We start from the raw sequence: 22,353 nt of genomic DNA on the forward strand, positions 1-22,353 counted from the left end.
AGTGTGTTTTAATAAGATTGGAAGTAGCTGTTTCTTTAATTCAATCTTATGTTTATTCAATTTTAAGAACTTTATATTCTTCTGAAATGAGGTAATGAAAATAAATATAAATTATTCATTTCATTTAGTGACTTTTAGACCTTGACCAATTTTAGGGTCATTTAGAACTTTTGTATTTATAGTAGGGAGAGTTATAATATTTAGTGAAAAAGAAACATATTTAATAAATTGAGGGTTGATTTTATTACTTTTATGTAGGGGACAGTGGTGACGAGATGTAATTCGTGAAGGTACTTTACAAGGGAGGCATACAAAAATTGTTGTTAGGGGGTTAAAATTGGGGATAATTTTATTTATTGTTTCTGAATTAATATTTTTTGTATCTTTTTTTTGAACATTTTTTCATTCTTCTCTTTCTCCAAATATTGAAATTGGGAGAGAGTGGCCCCCTCAAAATATTGAACAGTTTAATCCTTATCAATTACCATTATTTAATACTGTAATTTTATTATCTTCTGGAGTTACAATTACATGAAGACATTATTCAATTTTAAATAAAAATTGAGGGAGAGCCAAATTTAGATTATTGATAACAATTTATTTAGGAATGTTATTTACTTGTATTCAAATGTTTGAGTATAGGGAGGCAACATTTATATTTAGGGACTCAATTTTTGGATCAATTTTTTTTTTAACAACTGGGTTTCATGGAATTCATGTAGTTGTTGGTTCAATTTTTTTATTAGTAACTTGATTACGGTTAAGAAAATTTCATTTTAGGTCCTTTCATCATTTTGGGTTTGAAGGAGCTTCATGGTATTGACATTTCGTTGATGTTATTTGAATTATTGTTTACTCAATAGTATACTGATGACATTATTAAAACTATTATTAAAAATATTATATAAAATTTATTATAATTTAATAATAGTTTTAATTTTTTAGTTATATAAATATATTTAATTATTTTTATAAATTTAATTTTAATTTTTTTGGGAGTATTAATTTTATGTATTAATATAATTTTGTCAAAAAAGAGGTTTAAACTTCGGGGGAAGGTCTCAACTTTTGAGTGTGGGTTTGACTCATTATCACTAATTCGGGTCCCCTTTTCTATTCAGTTTTATTTAATTAGAATTATTTTTTTAGTTTTTGATGTAGAGATTACTTTAATTTTGCCAGTGGTTAAGTTATTTAAGTTTAAAGAATTGAATTTTAAATTTATTTTTTATTTCATTTTAGTTATTTTGTTGGTAGGGGTTTATTATGAATTAAAAGAAGGGTCTTTAAGGTGAGTTTAAGGTTGGATAAACCTAAAAATTAGGATTTAATTTCGACTTAAATATATAGTTAATTTTTAACTTATTCATTTTTTTGGGGGGGGAATTGATTAAATTAATTATTAATTAAGTTATTAATTAAATGGTATGCCTGATTAAAGGGTTATTATGATTAAATAAATTATGTAAATTAAATTTTTATTACCATTAATTATATATTAGTGTTAAATTGCACAAAAATTTTTGATATTTTTAGAATTAATTAGAATTTAATATATATATAATTTATTATGGCAGATTAGTGTATTAATTTTAGGAATTAATTATATATAGAGATATATTAATAATAATTTTAAGTTATTAAGACTATTAATTTTCAAAGTTAAAAGGATAAAATTTTTTATAAATTATATTTAATATGGCAGATTAGTGCAATGAGTTTAAGTTTCATTTAAAAAATTAAAATATTTTTATTAAAATATGTTTATTATAATATTTTTTGATACAGTTTTAAGAAATTTAATTATAATTTTAGTTGTGTTGGTGGGTGTAGCTTTTTTAACTTTGTTAGAACGTAAAGTATTAGGGTATATTCAAATTCGTAAGGGGCCAAATAAAATTTTAATTAAAGGAATTTTACAACCTTTTAGAGATGCTGTAAAATTAATAAGAAAAGAGTTTTTTTTAATTAAAAATTTAAATTATATATTTTATTTGTTTAGACCTTGTTTTAGATTTTTATTAATATTGATAATATGATTGTTGATTCCAAATTTTTATAATTTATTTTGTAATAATTTTAGAATATTATTTATTTTATGTTTTTTAAGAATAGGTGTTTATATAATAATATTAAGGGGGTGATCTTCTAATTCAATGTATTCAATATTAGGAAGAATTCGGGCAGTTTCTCAGTCTATTTCTTATGAAGTTAGTTTAATTTTACTTTTATTAAGAAGATTAATATTTATTGAAAGTTTTGATTTAAAAGTTTTTATTAAAATACAAGGTAAAATTTGAATATTTTGGTTTTTAAGGTTAATTATATTAATATTTTTAGTAAGTGTTTTGGCAGAGTTAAATCGAACTCCTTTTGATTTGGCAGAGGGGGAATCAGAGTTAGTTTCAGGGTTTAATACTGAATATATAAGAGGAGGGTTTGTATTAATTTTTTTATCTGAATATGGTATAATTATATTGATGAGATTTTTAATTGTTTTATTTTATTTTATGGATAATTTTAGTTTAAGGGTAATATTTAAAACTTTAATTTTTATAATTTTAATTATTTGTATTCGAGGGAGTTTCCCTCGAATACGTTATGATAAATTGATAATATTAATTTGGAAAAAGATGTTGATTATTATTTTAAATTTTTTAATTTATTTAAATTTTATTAAATGAATAATTAATATTATTTTTAAAAGATTTTAAGTTAATGAACTTGATAAAGTGTATATTTTGAATATATATTATAGAGATAAAAATTTTCTATTAACTTATTAAAATAATTAAAAGATTGAATCTAATTAAAATAAAAATTGAAATAAAATAGTTATTAAAAATTTTTATTAAAAAAAAATTATTTTTTTTAAAGATAATTTTACTTAAAAATTTTCTGTAGTATTCATTTCATAAGGTTTCATTAAAATAAAATATTTTTAAAGATAAATTATTTAATCATATTTTGATTATTAAAGAATTTTTTTGTAGTAAGAAGAAATTAGTTAAAATAAAATTAATTGAGGGAAAATTTAAATTTCATATATTTTTTTTAGTAAATAGAAATCTTAAACTAAAAAATATTATTAAGTAAATTAAAAATTTTAATTTGAAATTTAGGATTCTAATTCTTAGAGAAGAAAATATTAATCAGTTTATTAAATTTCCAAAAATAATTGATATAAAAAATAATATTGAAATAGAAAAATTTATAATAAAATTATCTTTTTTTAGGGATATTGGTGAAAAAGAGGAGGAGTTGAATGTTAAAAAGAATATTAATCGAAGTGTGTATATTATAGTTAAGGAAATGGAAATGTATATTAAAATTATAATTATTGGGTTGATATAGAAATTTAGTGATATTTCATAAATTATGTCTTTAGAATAGAATCCTGATAAAAATGGGAATCCACATAGTGATAAGTTTGCAAAATTAAAAAATATAATTACTATTGGGCATTCATAAATTAATGACCCTATAAATCGAATATCTTGATAATTTAGTATAAAGTGAATTATAATACCTGAACAAAGAAAAAGTAAAGATTTAAATATAGCATGTGAAATTAAGTGGAAAAATACGTAGTTTGGTAGGTTATAGGCAAGTATATGTATTATTAATCCTAATTGTCTTAATGTAGAGAAAGCAATAATTTTTTTTAAGTCAAATTCAAATAAAGCATTAATTCTGGATGTAAGTATTGTTAATAAACCAATAATTAAAATAATTCAATTTATTTTTATAAATAAATAGTTGAATCGGATAAGAATATAAATTCCAGCTGTAACAAGGGTTGATGAGTGGACAAGAGAAGAAACAGGAGTGGGGGCAGCTATTGCAGCAGGGAGTCATATAGAAAATGGGATTTGTGCTCTTTTTGTTATAATTATAATTAATAAAAAAATTAAAAATATTAAAGAGTTAAAATTATAAAATTTAATATTTCATGATTTTAAATTTATAGATAAAAAAATTATTATAAGAAGTATAATGTCTCCAATACGGTTAGTTAATAAAGTAATTATACCTGAATTAAAAGATGTTGAGGATTGGTAGTAGATAATTAAACAGTAAGAGACTAAACCTAAACCGTCTCATCCAAGAATAATTCTTATTATATTAGGGCAAATAATTATTAAAATTATTGAGATAACAAATAATATTAGAATTATTGAAAAATATTTTTTTTTAATTTCTATAAGTATATATTCTTTTCTGTATATTATTACTATTGATGAAATAAATATAACAATTCTTAAGAATATTATCCTTATTCAGTCTATTAAAATTATTATTTCAAAATTTAGGTTAATTAAAGAAATAATTATTCATTCAATAATAATTGTTTTTTTAATTAATAATAGGGTGATACTAAAAATTATTGAAGAAATTCTTAATAAAAATAATATTAAAGAATATAAAAAGTTAATTATAGTTTAAATTAAAATTTAAGATTTTGATTTAACAAATCAATAGTTTTAAACTAGTTAAAAGTAAATGTTAAGATAAGAATTGGGATTGTATGAAGAGTTAAAATTAATATTTCTATAATATTGATAGAAAAAAAATTGTTAAGATTTTTATTTATAAAGCCGTGTTGGGTCCTTCCAAAAAAGAATATTGAATAAATTACACTTGTTATTCTAATAATTATTAAAAATGGGATTAATGAAATTCTAAATTTTAAAATTCTATTAATTAATAAAATTTCTCTAAAAAGATTAAGTGAAGGTGGGGTGGCTATATTAAAAATACATAATAAGAATCAAAATAATCTTAATTGTGGGGTTAAATTTATTAATCCTTTATTAATAATTATTCTTCGAGATTTAAATCGGGAGTAGGATAAGTTTACAATAAAAAATAATGCAGAGGAGCATAAACCATGACTAATTATTATAATAATTCTTCCTATAATTCCTAATATTGATATAGTAAGGATTCCTGCAAGTAATATATTTATGTGTACTACTGAAGAGTAAGCAACTAATTTTTTTATATCTATTTGTTTTAAACAAATTAAAGATGAAAAAATTGATCCAATAATACTAATTGAAATTAAAATATAATTATATTTTATGCATAGGTATTCTATAATAAATATAATTCGTAGAATGCCGTAACTTCCTAATTTTAGTATAATTGATGCTAAGATTATTGAACCAGTTACTGGAGCTTCAACATGAGCTTTTGGGAGTCAAAGATGAACAAAAAATATAGGTAATTTAATTAAAAAAGATAAAAGTAAATATATATATATATAGTAGTTATTAATAAAGTTTGTATTTATTAATAAAATTAAATTTAGGGTGTTTGAACTAATATAAAGGTTAATAAAAATTATTATAAGGGGGAGAGAGGCAAATATTGTGTATAAAATTATATATATTCTTGCCTCGATTCGTTCAAATTGACCTCCTCATCCTATAATTAGTATAAAAGTTGGGATTATTCTAATTTCAAAAAAAATATAAAAAGAGAAAAAATTTATTGAAATGAAAGATATAATTAAAGAGGTTATTAAGATTATTATGTTAATTAAATAAATTTTTTTAAAATTTATGTTTATTCAAGCTATAATTATAAGAATAAAAATTCATAGAGTTAAAAGAATTAAAATAAATGAGTATTGGTCAATAAAAATTATAAATATAATTTTATTTATTAATAATGGATAAAAAATAATTAAATTAATAGTAAATAATGAAATTCAATTAATTAAAAATAAAAAATTTAAATTTTTATTGATTAAAAATGTTAAGGAGCAAAAAATTATTATTAATAAAATTTTCATTAAAAATTTAAATTTAAGGAGTTAGTATTATCTTTACCTTTAAAGTGAATTATCAAAATTAATAAAGTTAATCCTAGAACTCTTTCACAAACAATTATAGTTAATAAGATTATAATAAAATATTCTATTTTTAATAATATTATTAAATAAAATGCGAATAAAATTATATTTATTATGATAATTTCTAATCTTATTAATGATAAAATTAGATGTGAGTATATTGGTGTAATTGAGAAAATAGTAATTAAAAATATTAAAATAAATAAAGTTAATAAATTAATTTAGCTAAGTAGTTTAATAAAAACATTAATTTTGTAAATTAAAATTAAATAGATATTTTTTAGCAATTTTATTAAATTTTTTAATATTAAAGATAAATATTTATATTTTTAATTAATAAAATTTTTTGATTTAAAGGTATTTAAAGGTATTTAAAAATAATTATTTTCAAATTATTTAAATAAATAAAAAATTTAAAAATTTATTTTTAAAAATTATTTTAGTTCCAATAAAAGAGTTTGAATTGGAATAATTTAAAAGTTATAATTATATTTAATTAAATTCAAAAGTTACATTTAAGTTAAAAGAAATTGGTAATTAAAAATTATTTATAAAATTATATTTAGTTAAAAGATTAATATATTAAAATTATTTTAGTGTTTAAAAAAAGGATTCAAGTTAAAATTTAATATTTTTAGTATCTATTAAATTTATTTAAATTTAATTTAAGATTTACAAAAAAATAATTTTTTTATAATTTTAATCTCCAAAATTAATGTTTTGTTTAAACTATTTTTTGAATATAAGTAAAAAATTATTAATATTTTTAGTATTTAATTTATATATATATTTAATTTTATTTATAATTTTTATTGTAATAATTTTATTAAGTTTAAAAAATATTCATCCTTTAATGATAGGTATTTTTCTTATTTTGCAAGTTTTTTGTGTAGTTTTATTGTTAGGAATTTTTTTTTGTTCAAGATTTTATTCAATAATTTTATATTTAATTATAGTTGGAGGTATATTAATTTTGTTTTTATATTTTAATAGATTTGCTCTAAATAATAAAATAGTTTTAATAAAGATTGGGATACTAAATTTTTTATTTAAAATATTTTTTTTGATTTTAATAATTTTTTATTTAATTTATAGTTATGATGTAAGAAGAATAATTTTATTTTTGAATGATGTAATTTTTGAGATAAAAGGAAAAATGTTTAATTATGATTTTAGGTTAACTTACGTTTATTTAAAATTTAGGGTTTTAATTTTTTTTATAATTTTATATTTATTATTTGTGTTAATTTTGGTAGTTAAAATTTTATTATTCTACAAAACTAAAACAATACGACAAATATTATAATGAAAATTTTTAGGAGGGCAATAAGGTTAAAAAAAGAATTATTATATTTACCTACCCCTGTAAATATTAATATTATATGAAATTTTGGATTTTTGTTAGGCATATGTCTATCAATTCAATTAATTAGAGGAGTATTTCTTTCTATACATTATAATGCAAGTGTCGAGTTAGCTTTTAATAGGGTAATTCATATTATGCATGATGTTAATGGGGGGTGGTTGATTCGGTTAATTCATATAAATGGGGCTTCATTATTTTTTATGTGTTTATTAATTCATATTGGGCGAGGTTTATACATAAATTCATTTTTATTATTTTATCCTTGATTAAGAGGGAGATTAATATTTTTAATATTAATGGGGGTAGCTTTTTTAGGGTATGTTTTACCTTGGGGTCAAATATCATTTTGGGGAGCAACAGTTATTACAAATTTATTATCAGCTATTCCTTTTTTTGGTAATGAGATTGTGGTGTGGTTATGAGGAGGGTTTAGAGTAGGGGGAGCTACTTTAAGACGATTTTATAGATTACATTTTATTTTACCTTTTTTAATTTTAGTAATTGTTTTATTTCACTTATTTAGGTTACATTCAACAGGGTCAAGGAACCCATTAGGAGTAGTAGGAAATTTAAATAAAATTCCTTTTCATAATTATTATTTAATTAAGGATAGATTAGTTTTAATTTTTATATTAATATTTTTATTAATTTTGGTATTTTTATTTCCATATTTATTAGGGGATCCTGAAAATTTTAATGTTGCAAATTCAATGGTTACTCCTATTCATATTCAACCAGAATGATATTTTTTATTTGCTTATGCAATTTTACGTTCAATTCCAAATAAATTAGGAGGTGTAATTGCATTATTTTTATCTGTAAGGATTTTAATAATTTTACCTTTTTTTACTATAATAAAATTTCAAAGGTTAAGTATGTACCCATTGAATCAGTTTTTATATTGAATATTTATTAATGTTTTTATTTTATTAACTTGAATTGGAATAAAACCTATTGAATCTCCTTTTATGGAGTTTGGGCAGATTCTTACAGTATTATATTTTATATATTTTTTAATTAATTTTTTTTTTTTAAAATATTGGGAAGGGGTGATTGAATAAGTTTTATAGTTTAAAAAAAATTTTAAATTGCAAGTTTAAAGATTTTAGTTATAAATAAAACTTTATTAAAGTTAATTTATATTTAATATTAATTTATAAGTTTAATATAATATATAATTTATTAAAAAAATTTTTATTAAATGAATAAATTTTAGTTTAATTAATAAGATTATTATAATTTAAGAAATTATTATTTTGTAAAATTTTTATTATCAATTAATGGAGTGCCAGCAATAGCGGTTAGACTTTTAGATAGAAAATTAATTTATTTTTAGTTAAATTAAGTTAATAAAATTTAATAAATTTATTTAAATTAATAATTTTTTAGTGGTATATAAATTATTTAAAAAGTATGTTTATTAAAATTTTAATATTAAATTATAATAAATAAGTTTAGACTAGGATTAGATACCCTATTATAATATTTTTTAAATAAGTAATTAATAAAGTAAATTAAAATTGAAATAAATAGATATGACGGTATTTTAATTAATTTAGAGGAATCTGACGTTTAATTTGATGAACCACGATAAGAAATACTTAATGTTTTTATTTTTGTATATTTTTGTTGAGAAAAGTTTTTATTAAAATAATTTTAAATTTGTTTAATTTATTTTATAATTTTATTCAAATCAATATGTAATTAAATTAAGAATTAGTTGAATTACAATAAATTAAATTTAAATATTTTAATTTTAATATTAAAATTAAATAGGATTTAAAAGTAAAATTAAATAATTTTTTAGTTTGAATATTAATATTAAAATATGTACAAATCGCCCGTCAATTTAATCAATTATTAAACATAGTTAGGTTAAGTAAGTCGTAACAAAGTAAATGTACCGGAAGGTGTATTTAGATTAAATAGAAAATTAATTTTGAATTTATATTTGGGTTTGTAATTTTTTTATAATTAAAATAATTTTAAAAAATCTTTTTTAGTAAATTTTTTAAAAAAAAAAATAAAATGATAGTTATAATTATTGTAAAAGAAAATAAAAATTAATAAAAATATAATTTAATTTATTTTACCTTTTGTATTAGGGTTAATTAAAAATTTTTATTTAAGTTAAATTTTTCGAAATTAATAGGGATAAAATTTTATAGAGTTAAAGTAATAAATTTATTTAAAATAAAATTTTTGTAATTAAATGTTAGTCGAGATTAATGATATCTAATTAATTAATAAATGAATTTAATTCATAAATTTAAGTATCATATATTTATATTTTTAAAGTAGGTGTAAATTTAAATTTAAATATTTTAAAGGATAAATTTTAAAGTAAAGTTAAAAATTTTAATTTAATTAAATTTATATAATATAATTTAAAATTTTAATTTTTTAAAAAAATGTAATAATTTATTTTTTAAATTAAATTGATTTAAGTAAAATTTTAATTAAAATTATTAATTTATAATTTTAAATATTAAAAAGTTAAAAATAATGATTAAATTAGTAAAAAAATTTTATAGTGTAATTAAAATTAAATAAAGTAATTTTAATGAATTCGGCAAGTTGAATATTTACCTGTTTATTAAAAACATGTCTTTTAAAATTTAATTAAAAGTCTAGTCTGCTCAATGAAAATTTTTAAATAGCTGCAATATTCTAATTGTACAAAGGTAGCATAGTAAAAAGTTTTTTAATTGGAAAATTGAATGAAAGATTGGATAAAATATTAACTTTATTAAAATTAAAATAATTAAATTTTATATTTAAGTAAAAAATCTTAAAATTAATTAATAGACGAGAAGTCCCTATAAAATTTTATAAATTAATTTTAATATAATTTATTAATTTTTATTATAAATTAAATTTATTTAATTGGGGACATTAAAAAAATTTAAATTTTTTTTATTAAATAATATATAAATAAATATAATTTTAAAGAGTGTTAAATTTTAAATTATTAGATTAAGTTACTTTAGGGATAACAGCATAATATTTTTGGAGAGATCTTATTGATAAAAATGTTTATGACCTCGATGTTGAATTAAGGTAAATATTAAAAGGAGAGTTTTAATAATTAAGTCTGTTCGACTTTTAAAATCTTACATGATTTGAGTTAAAATCGGTGTAAGCCAGATTGGTTTCTATCTTTAATAAAATTTTTAATATTTGTACGAAAGGACTTTATTAAGGGTTAGTTTAATAATTTTTTTAAATTTAATAAAAATAAATTAAATTTAAATTTAGTTAAAAAATAACATTAATATGTCAGATTAAAATTATTTTACGAAAATAATTTATATTTTAAATAGTTTAAATAAAAATTTAATATTGAAGTTATTAAGATGATTTTTTAGTCTTTATATTATATAATATAATTTAATATATTTTATTTCCAATAAAAAAATTTAAGTAATTTTAATATAATAATTTAAGTAATTTAAATAATTTAAATAGTTTAAGTTAAAAATATTGATTTGTGGGGTCAAAGTTATAATTTTTATTTTAAATTGAAACAATTTATATTTAAATTTCTAATTTAAATTAAAATAATTTTTTATTTTTGTTTCTTTAATTAAATCCAAAGAGCGGAAAGTTGTTGTTAACAATTGAATTGAAAATAATTTCTAATTTTAAAATAAGAATAATAGTTAAAATTATAACATTTAAATTGCATTTAAAAATTATTATAAAAATTTATTTTAAAACAAAAAAATATAGTTTAAAAAAAACATTATAATTTCATTATAAAAATTTTATTCTTTAAATATTTTTATTTAAACCAAAGTGTTTAAAATTTGTCTTTAAATTTTGAGTTTAAGTGACAGTATAACAATTTATGTTAAAAATTAAAGAGATGTTTAATTTATTTTGATCTTTATTAATATTTTTATTAAAAAGTTTATCTAAATTTAAGGTTCCACTTTATATAATTTTATTTTTTTTAATTAAGTATGGTGTGTGGTTTATAATTTTAAAAATATGAATTTAAAAAATTATTTATTTATTAATATGTTTAAGCTAATTTATAAAATAATATTCTATAAATTAGTCTTTTTGTAGTCACTTTAAGAGAGTTAATTAATTGAATTCTTCTCCCTCAATTAATATTTAAAAATAAGTTAAGTTAAAACTATTAGACTCATAATCTAAGAATAGATAAAATCTTTTTTAAATAAAATGAAATTAGTATAAAATATAGTAAAATGAAAAATTTAGAAAATGTCAGAAAATGTCAGAAAATGTAAGAAAAATGGAATTTTTTTTTGAAATTTGTAAGAATTACATCAATAGAATTAGAATAAATCCTTATTTATAAGGGGGGTAAGGGGGGTTGAGTTTTTTATTTATTTGTTTAATAAATTAATTTAGTTTTATAATTTTTTATTATACGAATTATATGATTGTTCTTAATATGTTGATTAATGAAAACTTTGTTTTCCATATGAATATGAAAATTTTAATTTATATAGGCAAAAGAAAGGATTTTTAAAAATTAAGTAAATATTAAATTTAGATTTCATAAATTAATAAATTTTTAATATAAGAGGAAAAAATAAATTAAATAATAAAATGTTAAATTTAAAAGGGGCTGATAAAAGAGTAGGAAAGTGTAAAATGAAATTAGTATAAAATTTAGGGAATGAAATTAGTATAAAATATAGTAAAATGAAAAATTTAGGGAATGAAATTAGTATAAAATATAGTAAAATGAAAAATTTAGGGAATGAAATTAGTATAAAATATAGTAAAATGAAAAATTTAGGGAATGAAATTAGTATAAAATATAGTAAAATGAAAAATTTAGGGAATGAAATTAGTATAAAATATAGTAAAATGAAAAATTTAGGAAATGAAATTAGTATAAAATATAGTAAAATGAAAAATTTAGAAAATGTCAGAAAATGTAAGAAAAATGGAATTTTTTTTTGAAATTTGTAAGAATTACATCAATAGAATTAGAATAAATCCTTATTTATAAGGGGGGTAAGGGGGGTTGAGTTTTTTATTTATTTGTTTAATAAATTAATTTAGTTTTATAATTTTTTATTATACGAATTATATGATTGTTCTTAATATGTTGATTAATGAAAACTTTGTTTTCCATATGAATATGAAAATTTTAATTTATATAGGCAAAAGAAAGGATTTTTAAAAATTAAGTAAATATTAAATTTAGATTTCATAAATTAATAAATTTTTAATATAAGAGGAAAAAATAAATTAAATAATAAAATGTTAAATTTAAAAGGGGCTGATAAAAGAGTAGGAAAGTGTAAAATGAAATTAGTATAAAATTTAGGGAATGAAATTAGTATAAAATATAGTAAAATGAAAAATTTAGGGAATGAAATTAGTATAAAATATAGTAAAATGAAAAATTTAGGGAATGAAATTAGTATAAAATATAGTAAAATGAAAAATTTAGAAAATGTCAGAAAATGTAAGAAAAATGGAATTTTTTTTTGAAATTTGTAAGAATTACATCAATAGAATTAGAATAAATCCTTATTTATAAGGGGGGTAAGGGGGGTTGAGTTTTTTATTTATTTGTTTAATAAATTAATTTAGTTTTATAATTTTTTATTATACGAATTATATGATTGTTCTTAATATGTTGATTAATGAAAACTTTGTTTTCCATATGAATATGAAAATTTTAATTTATATAGGCAAAAGAAAGGATTTTTAAAAATTAAGTAAATATTAAATTTAGATTTCATAAATTAATAAATTTTTAATATAAGAGGAAAAAATAAATTAAATAATAAAATGTTAAATTTAAAAGGGGCTGATAAAAGAGTAGGAAAGTGTAAAATGAAATTAGTATAAAATTTAGGGAATGAAATTAGTATAAAATATAGTAAAATGAAAAATTTAGGGAATGAAATTAGTATAAAATATAGTAAAATGAAAAATTTAGGGAATGAAATTAGTATAAAATATAGTAAAATGAAAAATTTAGGGAATGAAATTAGTATAAAATATAGTAAAATGAAAAATTTAGGGAATGAAATTAGTATAAAATATAGTAAAATGAAAAATTTAGGAAATGAAATTAGTATAAAATATAGTAAAATGAAAAATTTAGAAAATGTCAGAAAATGTAAGAAAAATGGAATTTTTTTTTGAAATTTGTAAGAATTACATCAATAGAATTAGAATAAATCCTTATTTATAAGGGGGGTAAGGGGGGTTGAGTTTTTTATTTATTTGTTTAATAAATTAATTTAGTTTTATAATTTTTTATTATACGAATTATATGATTGTTCTTAATATGTTGATTAATGAAAACTTTGTTTTCCATATGAATATGAAAATTTTAATTTATATAGGCAAAAGAAAGGATTTTTAAAAATTAAGTAAATATTAAATTTAGATTTCATAAATTAATAAATTTTTAATATAAGAGGAAAAAATAAATTAAATAATAAAATGTTAAATTTAAAAGGGGCTGATAAAAGAGTAGGAAAGTGTAAAATGAAATTAGTATAAAATTTAGGGAATGAAATTAGTATAAAATATAGTAAAATGAAAAATTTAGGGAATGAAATTAGTATAAAATATAGTAAAATGAAAAATTTAGGAAATGAAATTAGTATAAAATATAGTAAAATGAAAAATTTAGGGAATGAAATTAGTATAAAATATAGTAAAATGAAAAATTTAGGGAATGAAATTAGTATAAAATATAGTAAAATGAAAAATTTAGGGAATGAAATTAGTATAAAATATAGTAAAATGAAAAATTTAGGGAATGAAATTAGTATAAAATATAGTAAAATGAAAAATTTAGGGAATGAAATTAGTATAAAATATAGTAAAATGAAAAATTTAGGGAATGAAATTAGTATAAAATATAGTAAAATGAAAAATTTAGGGAATGAAATTAGTATAAAATATAGTAAAATGAAAAATTTAGAAAATGTCAGAAAATGTAAGAAAAATGGAATTTTTTTTTGAAATTTGTAAGAATTACATCAATAGAATTAGAATAAATCCTTATTTATAAGGGGGGTAAGGGGGGTTGAGTTTTTTATTTATTTGTTTAATAAATTAATTTAGTTTTATAATTTTTTATTATACGAATTATATGATTGTTCTTAATATGTTGATTAATGAAAACTTTGTTTTCCATATGAATATGAAAATTTTAATTTATATAGGCAAAAGAAAGGATTTTTAAAAATTAAGTAAATATTAAATTTAGATTTCATAAATTAATAAATTTTTAATATAAGAGGAAAAAATAAATTAAATAATAAAATGTTAAATTTAAAAGGGGCTGATAAAAGAGTAGGAAAGTGTAAAATGAAATTAGTATAAAATTTAGGGAATGAAATTAGTATAAAATATAGTAAAATGAAAAATTTAGGGAATGAAATTAGTATAAAATATAGTAAAATGAAAAATTTAGGGAATGAAATTAGTATAAAATATAGTAAAATGAAAAATTTAGGAAATGAAATTAGTATAAAATTTAGGGAATGAAATTAGTATAAAATATAGTAAAATGAAAAATTTAGGGAATGAAATTAGTATAAAATATAGTAAAATGAAAAATTTAGGGAATGAAATTAGTATAAAATATAGTAAAATGAAAAATTTAGGAAATGAAATTAGTATAAAATATAGTAAAATGAAAAATTTAGAAAATGTCAGAAAATGTAAGAAAAATGGAATTTTTTTTTGAAATTTGTAAGAATTACATCAATAGAATTAGAATAAATCCTTATTTATAAGGGGGGTAAGGGGGGTTGAGTTTTTTATTTATTTGTTTAATAAATTAATTTAGTTTTATAATTTTTTATTATACGAATTATATGATTGTTCTTAATATGTTGATTAATGAAAACTTTGTTTTCCATATGAATATGAAAATTTTAATTTATATAGGCAAAAGAAAGGATTTTTAAAAATTAAGTAAATATTAAATTTAGATTTCATAAATTAATAAATTTTTAATATAAGAGGAAAAAATAAATTAAATAATAAAATGTTAAATTTAAAAGGGGCTGATAAAAGAGTAGGAAAGTGTAAAATGAAATTAGTATAAAATTTAGGGAATGAAATTAGTATAAAATATAGTAAAATGAAAAATTTAGGGAATGAAATTAGTATAAAATATAGTAAAATGAAAAATTTAGGGAATGAAATTAGTATAAAATATAGTAAAATGAAAAATTTAGGAAATGAAATTAGTATAAAATATAGTAAAATGAAAAATTTAGAAAATGTCAGAAAATGTAAGAAAAATGGAATTTTTTTTTGAAATTTGTAAGAATTACATCAATAGAATTAGAATAAATCCTTATTTATAAGGGGGGTAAGGGGGGTTGAGTTTTTTATTTATTTGTTTAATAAATTAATTTAGTTTTATAATTTTTTATTATACGAATTATATGATTGTTCTTAATATGTTGATTAATGAAAACTTTGTTTTCCATATGAATATGAAAATTTTAATTTATATAGGCAAAAGAAAGGATTTTTAAAAATTAAGTAAATATTAAATTTAGATTTCATAAATTAATAAATTTTTAATATAAGAGGAAAAAATAAATTAAATAATAAAATGTTAAATTTAAAAGGGGCTGATAAAAGAGTAGGAAAGTGTAAAATGAAATTAGTATAAAATTTAGGGAATGAAATTAGTATAAAATATAGTAAAATGAAAAATTTAGGGAATGAAATTAGTATAAAATATAGTAAAATGAAAAATTTAGGAAATGAAATTAGTATAAAATATAGTAAAATGAAAAATTTAGGGAATGAAATTAGTATAAAATATAGTAAAATGAAAAATTTAGGGAATGAAATTAGTATAAAATATAGTAAAATGAAAAATTTAGGGAATGAAATTAGTATAAAATATAGTAAAATGAAAAATTTAGGGAATGAAATTAGTATAAAATATAGTAAAATGAAAAATTTAGGGAATGAAATTAGTATAAAATATAGTAAAATGAAAAATTTAGGGAATGAAATTAGTATAAAATATAGTAAAATGAAAAATTTAGGGAATGAAATTAGTATAAAATATAGTAAAATGAAAAATTTAGGGAATGAAATTAGTATAAAATATAGTAAAATGAAAAATTTAGGGAATGAAATTAGTATAAAATATAGTAAAATGAAAAATTTAGAAAATGTCAGAAAATGTAAGAAAAATGGAATTTTTTTTTGAAATTTGTAAGAATTACATCAATAGAATTAGAATAAATCCTTATTTATAAGGGGGGTAAGGGGGGTTGAGTTTTTTATTTATTTGTTTAATAAATTAATTTAGTTTTATAATTTTTTATTATACGAATTATATGATTGTTCTTAATATGTTGATTAATGAAAACTTTGTTTTCCATATGAATATGAAAATTTTAATTTATATAGGCAAAAGAAAGGATTTTTAAAAATTAAGTAAATATTAAATTTAGATTTCATAAATTAATAAATTTTTAATATAAGAGGAAAAAATAAATTAAATAATAAAATGTTAAATTTAAAAGGGGCTGATAAAAGAGTAGGAAAGTGTAAAATGAAATTAGTATAAAATTTAGGGAATGAAATTAGTATAAAATATAGTAAAATGAAAAATTTAGGGAATGAAATTAGTATAAAATATAGTAAAATGAAAAATTTAGGGAATGAAATTAGTATAAAATATAGTAAAATGAAAAATTTAGGGAATGAAATTAGTATAAAATATAGTAAAATGAAAAATTTAGGGAATGAAATTAGTATAAAATATAGTAAAATGAAAAATTTAGGGAATGAAATTAGTATAAAATATAGTAAAATGAAAAATTTAGGGAATGAAATTAGTATAAAATATAGTAAAATGAAAAATTTAGAAAATGTCAGAAAATGTAAGAAAAATGGAATTTTTTTTTGAAATTTGTAAGAATTACATCAATAGAATTAGAATAAATCCTTATTTATAAGGGGGGTAAGGGGGGTTGAGTTTTTTATTTATTTGTTTAATAAATTAATTTAGTTTTATAATTTTTTATTATACGAATTATATGATTGTTCTTAATATGTTGATTAATGAAAACTTTGTTTTCCATATGAATATGAAAATTTTAATTTATATAGGCAAAAGAAAGGATTTTTAAAAATTAAGTAAATATTAAATTTAGATTTCATAAATTAATAAATTTTTAATATAAGAGGAAAAAATAAATTAAATAATAAAATGTTAAATTTAAAAGGGGCTGATAAAAGAGTAGGAAAGTGTAAAATGAAATTAGTATAAAATTTAGGGAATGAAATTAGTATAAAATATAGTAAAATGAAAAATTTAGGGAATGAAATTAGTATAAAATATAGTAAAATGAAAAATTTAGGGAATGAAATTAGTATAAAATATAGTAAAATGAAAAATTTAGGAAATGAAATTAGTATAAAATTTAGGGAATGAAATTAGTATAAAATATAGTAAAATGAAAAATTTAGGGAATGAAATTAGTATAAAATATAGTAAAATGAAAAATTTAGGGAATGAAATTAGTATAAAATATAGTAAAATGAAAAATTTAGGGAATGAAATTAGTATAAAATATAGTAAAATGAAAAATTTAGAAAATGTCAGAAAATGTAAGAAAAATGGAATTTTTTTTTGAAATTTGTAAGAATTACATCAATAGAATTAAAATAAATCCTTATTTATAAGGGGGGTAAGGGGGGTTGAGTTTTTTATTTATTTGTTTAATAAATTAATTTAGTTTTATAATTTTTTATTATACGAATTATATGATTGTTCTTAATATGTTGATTAATGAAAACTTTGTTTTCCATATGAATATGAAAATTTTAATTTATATAGGCAAAAGAAAGGATTTTTAAAAATTAAGTAAATATTAAATTTAGATTTCATAAATTAATAAATTTTTAATATAAGAGGAAAAAATAATATTAGTAGAAAGGTATAAAATTAAATAAAAATAAAATTAATAAAAGTATAAAAAAATTGTGGGGGGAGTAAGATATGTGTAAAAAATTTTTGTAATTTTTTACAGTTTTAGATAAAAAAATTGTGGGGAAAAGAATTTTAAGATAAAAGTAGTAGAATATTACAGTAGATATAATTAAAAGGAAAGTTAATCTTAGAGATAGGGAGTTTATATAAATTTGAATAGTGTATATTTTTATAAAAAATATAATTGTTGGGGGTATTATTATTAATAATAATATTAAGGTAAAAATATAAATTTTATTATTATTATTAATTTTATAAATATTTTTTAGGTTAAAAATATTTATTTCTATAAATTTAAATATTAGATAAGTTAAAGTTATTGTGTATAGTGAAAAATAAATTATTCATATATAAATATTTCAATTTAATAATAATAAAAGTCATCTTGAATGGTTGATTGATGAGGCCCCTAAAATAATTTTAATGGAATTTTTTTCCCAAATTAAAAAAACTCTAGAAATTGAATTTAGTGCAATTAATAAATAAAATAAGTTTATTTGGAATAAGCTTATATCAAAAGTTATTATTATTTTTCTAAATATATAATAAATAAGAATTTTTTGTGCAGTAAATAAAATAAGACAGTTAATATAAGACAAGTGAGGGATAATATTTATGTATCAAAATAAAAATGGGAATATACCTATTTTTATAAAAATAACAAATATTAAAATAATAAATAGTAATATGTTTAATGAAATTAAATACTCTGATGCAAAAGAAATGAATATTAATGAGGATGAGATACATTGGAAAATAAAATATTTAATAAAATTATCATTAAAATTTTTATTAAAAAAGATTATTACTGGGATAAAAGATATGGTATTAACTTCTAATCAAAGTCATATAAAGAATATTGTCTTGGAGTTGATTCCTATGAAGATTCTTAAAATTAGTATAAATAAAAATGGGGATAAATTAATTTTATTTAAAATATATTTTAGGTAAAAATTTAATTACAATAAATTTTTATAAATGTATAGTAATAAAATAGTTAGAATATTTTTTAATAAATTTACAGTTTATTTCTTAAATCAGACATATTACTAATTTTTAATTTAATTAAAATATTTCTTTTACATTGAAAAAATAATTTTTAAAATTAAAATTAAATTTATAATTTTATAATAAAATGAATATTTTCTGCTAATCATAAAGATATTGGTGTAATATATTTTATATTTGGAATTTGGTCTGGAATGGTTGGAGCAGGGTTAAGTTTAATTATTCGAATAGAGTTAGGGACCCCAAGTCAGTTAATTAATAATGATCAAATTTATAATTCTATTGTTACAGCCCATGCTTTTGTAATAATTTTTTTTATGGTTATACCAATTATAGTTGGGGGGTTTGGAAATTATCTGGTTCCTTTGATAATTACGGTTCCTGACATAGCTTTTCCACGTCTTAATAATATAAGGTTATGGTTATTATTTCCTTCTTTAATTTTAATAATTATAAGGATATTTATTGATCAAGGGGCTGGAACAGGGTGAACTGTGTATCCACCTTTATCTTTAAGAATAAGGCACCCAGGGGTTTCAACAGATTTAGTAATTTTTTCATTACATTTGAGGGGGGTGTCATCAATTTTAGGGTCAATTAATTTTATTTCAACAATTTTAAATATTCGTCCAAATTTAATGAGAATAGATAAAATTACTTTATTTTGTTGATCAATTTTTTTAACAACAATTTTATTATTATTGTCATTACCTGTTTTAGCAGGAGGAATTACAATATTACTTTTTGATCGAAATTTAAATACTTCTTTTTATGATCCTGTTGGGGGTGGGGATCCTGTTCTTTATCAACATTTATTTTGATTTTTTGGGCATCCTGAAGTTTATATTTTAATTTTACCTGGGTTTGGAATAATTTCTCATATAATTTTTACAGAAGGTGGGAAAAAAGGGACTTTTGGAAGGTTAGGGATAATGTATGCAATAATTTCAATTGGTGTTTTAGGATTTATTGTATGGGGGCATCATATGTTTACAGTTGGGATAGATGTGGATACTCGAGCTTATTATACATCAGTAACAATAATTATTGCAGTTCCTACTGGTATTAAAGTATTTAGGTGGTTAGCTACTATTATGGGGAGAAAAATTGATTTTAATATTATTATTTTATGAATTATTGGATTTATTTTTTTATTTTCTTTAGGGGGAATGACTGGAATCACATTATCAAATTCTTCAATTGATCTTGTTATACATGATACATATTATGTAGTAGCTCATTTTCATTATGTTTTATCTATAGGGGCAGTTTTTTCAATTATTGGGGGGTTTATTTTTTGGTATCCTTTAATTTGTGGGTTAACTTTAAATCCTAAATGGTTGAAAGTTCAATTTTTAATTATGTTTATTGGTGTTAATTTAACTTTTTTCCCTCAACATTTTTTAGGGTTAAGAGGGATACCACGTCGATACTCAGATTATCCTGATAGATATTTATTATGAAATGTTGTTTCTTCAATAGGGTCTTTAATTTCAATTACTAGGTTAATTTATTTAATTTTTATTATTTGAGAAAGAATAATTGTAGAACGTTTAATTTTATTTAAAAATTATTTAAATATTTCTGTAGAGTGAAAGCATTTAGCTCCACCTTTGTTACATTCTTATTTAGAAGAGTCAAAATTGAATTTTTAAATTATTAAAGAGTGATTTATTTTAATATTACAAGATTCTGTTTCACCAATAATAGAGTGAATGATAATATTTCATGATTTTACTTTGTTTATTAATTTAATAATTACAGTTATTATTGTATGAATTTTTTTAATTATAATGAAAAGTAAATATATTAATTTTTCAATTGAGAGGCAAAATATTGAGATTATTTGAACTTTAATTCCAATTATTTTATTAGTTATCTTGGGTATTCCTTCAATAAAAATTTTATACATGTTAGATGAAGTTTATTGTCCTTTGATAACTATTAAAGGAATTGGTCATCAATGGTATTGGTCTTATGAATATTCAGATTTTAACCTAAAAGGGTTAGATTCTTACATAGATAAAGATATTAGGTTAGATAGATTTCGATTATTAGACGCTACAGAGTCCTTAATTTTACCTATTTTAGTTTCCATTCGAATTTTAGTTTCATCTGAAGATGTAATTCATTCATTTGCAGTTCCTTCTTTAGGGGTAAAAGTGGATGCTATTCCTGGTCGGTTAAACCAGATAATAGTAAATATTTTAATACCAGGGATTCATTATGGGCAATGTTCAGAAATTTGTGGGATAGCTCATAGATTTATACCTATTATAGTTGAGTCAACAACAATTAGAAATTTTTTAGATTTTGTTGATATAATTTAAATATAATTAAGTAACTTAAGAAAAGTGAAAGAGTTTTAATCTTTTTATAGTATAAAATTACTCTTAATTAATTCCTCAAATAAAGCCGATTAATTGATTATATTTATTATTTTACATAATTTTATTAGTTGTTTCATATCTAATTATAGTAAGGTACATGACTTTAATTTATTTTTTTAAAAAAGATAAAAAGGTTGGAAATAAATTTGAGTGGAAAATAAAATGATAACAAATTTATTTGATATTTTTGATCCATCAAGAAGAACATCTATGTCTATTAATTGATTAAGAATAGTTTATTTTATTTTAGTGATTCCAGTGATATTCTGAAGGGTTCCTTCAAAATATCAGATACTTTGAAATATAACTTTAGAGGGTATTAGAGGGGAGTTAAAAACAGCTTTAAATAAGTATGGTGTAATAAATATTTTAATTTTTATTTCTTTATTTATTTTTATTTTTTTAAATAATTTTATTAGGTTATTTCCATATATTTTTACAAGAACAAGGCATATTTGTATTTCAATCTCGATATCATTAATAATTTGATTTGGAATAATGTTATTTGGTTGGGGAAATTTTAGGAATCATATGTTTGTTCATTTAACCCCATTAGGAACCCCAAAGGTTTTAATACCTTTTATAGTTATAATTGAATTAATTAGAAGGGTTATTCGACCATTAACATTATCTGTTCGTCTTTCAGCAAATATTATTGCAGGTCATTTATTAATTACTTTAATAAGGCAATCTTCAAAAATATTAAATATTGTTATAATTATTGTTCTTGTTTTAGTTC

The 22,353-nt window shown here is 18.6% G+C and overlaps 5 protein-coding genes across 5 annotated transcripts; 3 read left to right on the forward strand and 2 right to left on the reverse strand.

Annotated features, from left to right (window-relative positions):
* Nucleotides 1-233: 233 nt before the first annotated feature.
* Nucleotides 234-1,303, forward strand: LOC127290664 (cytochrome c oxidase subunit 3-like; the record flags this gene model as incomplete). Its single annotated transcript, XM_051319418.1, is given in 1 exon segment — nt 234-1,303. A coding segment is annotated over 1 exon segment (638 nt), but the record flags the coding sequence as incomplete, so codon positions are not given.
* A 685-nt stretch (nt 1,304-1,988) lies between these two features.
* Nucleotides 1,989-4,485, reverse strand: LOC127290669 (NADH-ubiquinone oxidoreductase chain 5-like; the record flags this gene model as incomplete). Its single annotated transcript, XM_051319422.1, is given in 2 exon segments — nt 1,989-4,435; nt 4,473-4,485. Coding segments are annotated over 2 exon segments (1,407 nt in total), but the record flags the coding sequence as incomplete, so codon positions are not given.
* Nucleotides 2,295-5,701, reverse strand: LOC127290667 (NADH-ubiquinone oxidoreductase chain 4-like; the record flags this gene model as incomplete). The annotated part of the gene is given in 1 exon segment (XM_051319420.1): nt 2,295-5,701. A coding segment is annotated over 1 exon segment (1,212 nt), but the record flags the coding sequence as incomplete, so codon positions are not given.
* A 1,210-nt stretch (nt 5,702-6,911) lies between these two features.
* On the forward strand, nt 6,912-10,479 carry LOC127290665 (cytochrome b-like). The gene is given in 1 exon segment (XM_051319419.1): nt 6,912-10,479. A coding segment is annotated over 1 exon segment (804 nt). The 5' UTR covers nt 6,912-7,165; the 3' UTR covers nt 7,970-10,479.
* An 8,939-nt stretch (nt 10,480-19,418) lies between these two features.
* LOC127290668 (cytochrome c oxidase subunit 1-like) lies at nt 19,419-21,560 on the forward strand. Its single transcript, XM_051319421.1, is given in 1 exon segment — nt 19,419-21,560. A coding segment is annotated over 1 exon segment (1,338 nt). The 3' UTR covers nt 20,757-21,560.
* Nucleotides 21,561-22,353: the final 793 nt, after the last annotated feature.

The sequence above is a fragment of the Leptopilina boulardi genome, unplaced genomic scaffold (genome assembly GCF_019393585.1).
Source record: "Leptopilina boulardi isolate dan_hultmark-lab unplaced genomic scaffold, ZJU_Lbou_2.1 LbouV2_79, whole genome shotgun sequence".
In the NCBI taxonomy this organism is placed as follows: Eukaryota; Metazoa; Arthropoda; class Insecta; order Hymenoptera; family Figitidae; genus Leptopilina; species Leptopilina boulardi.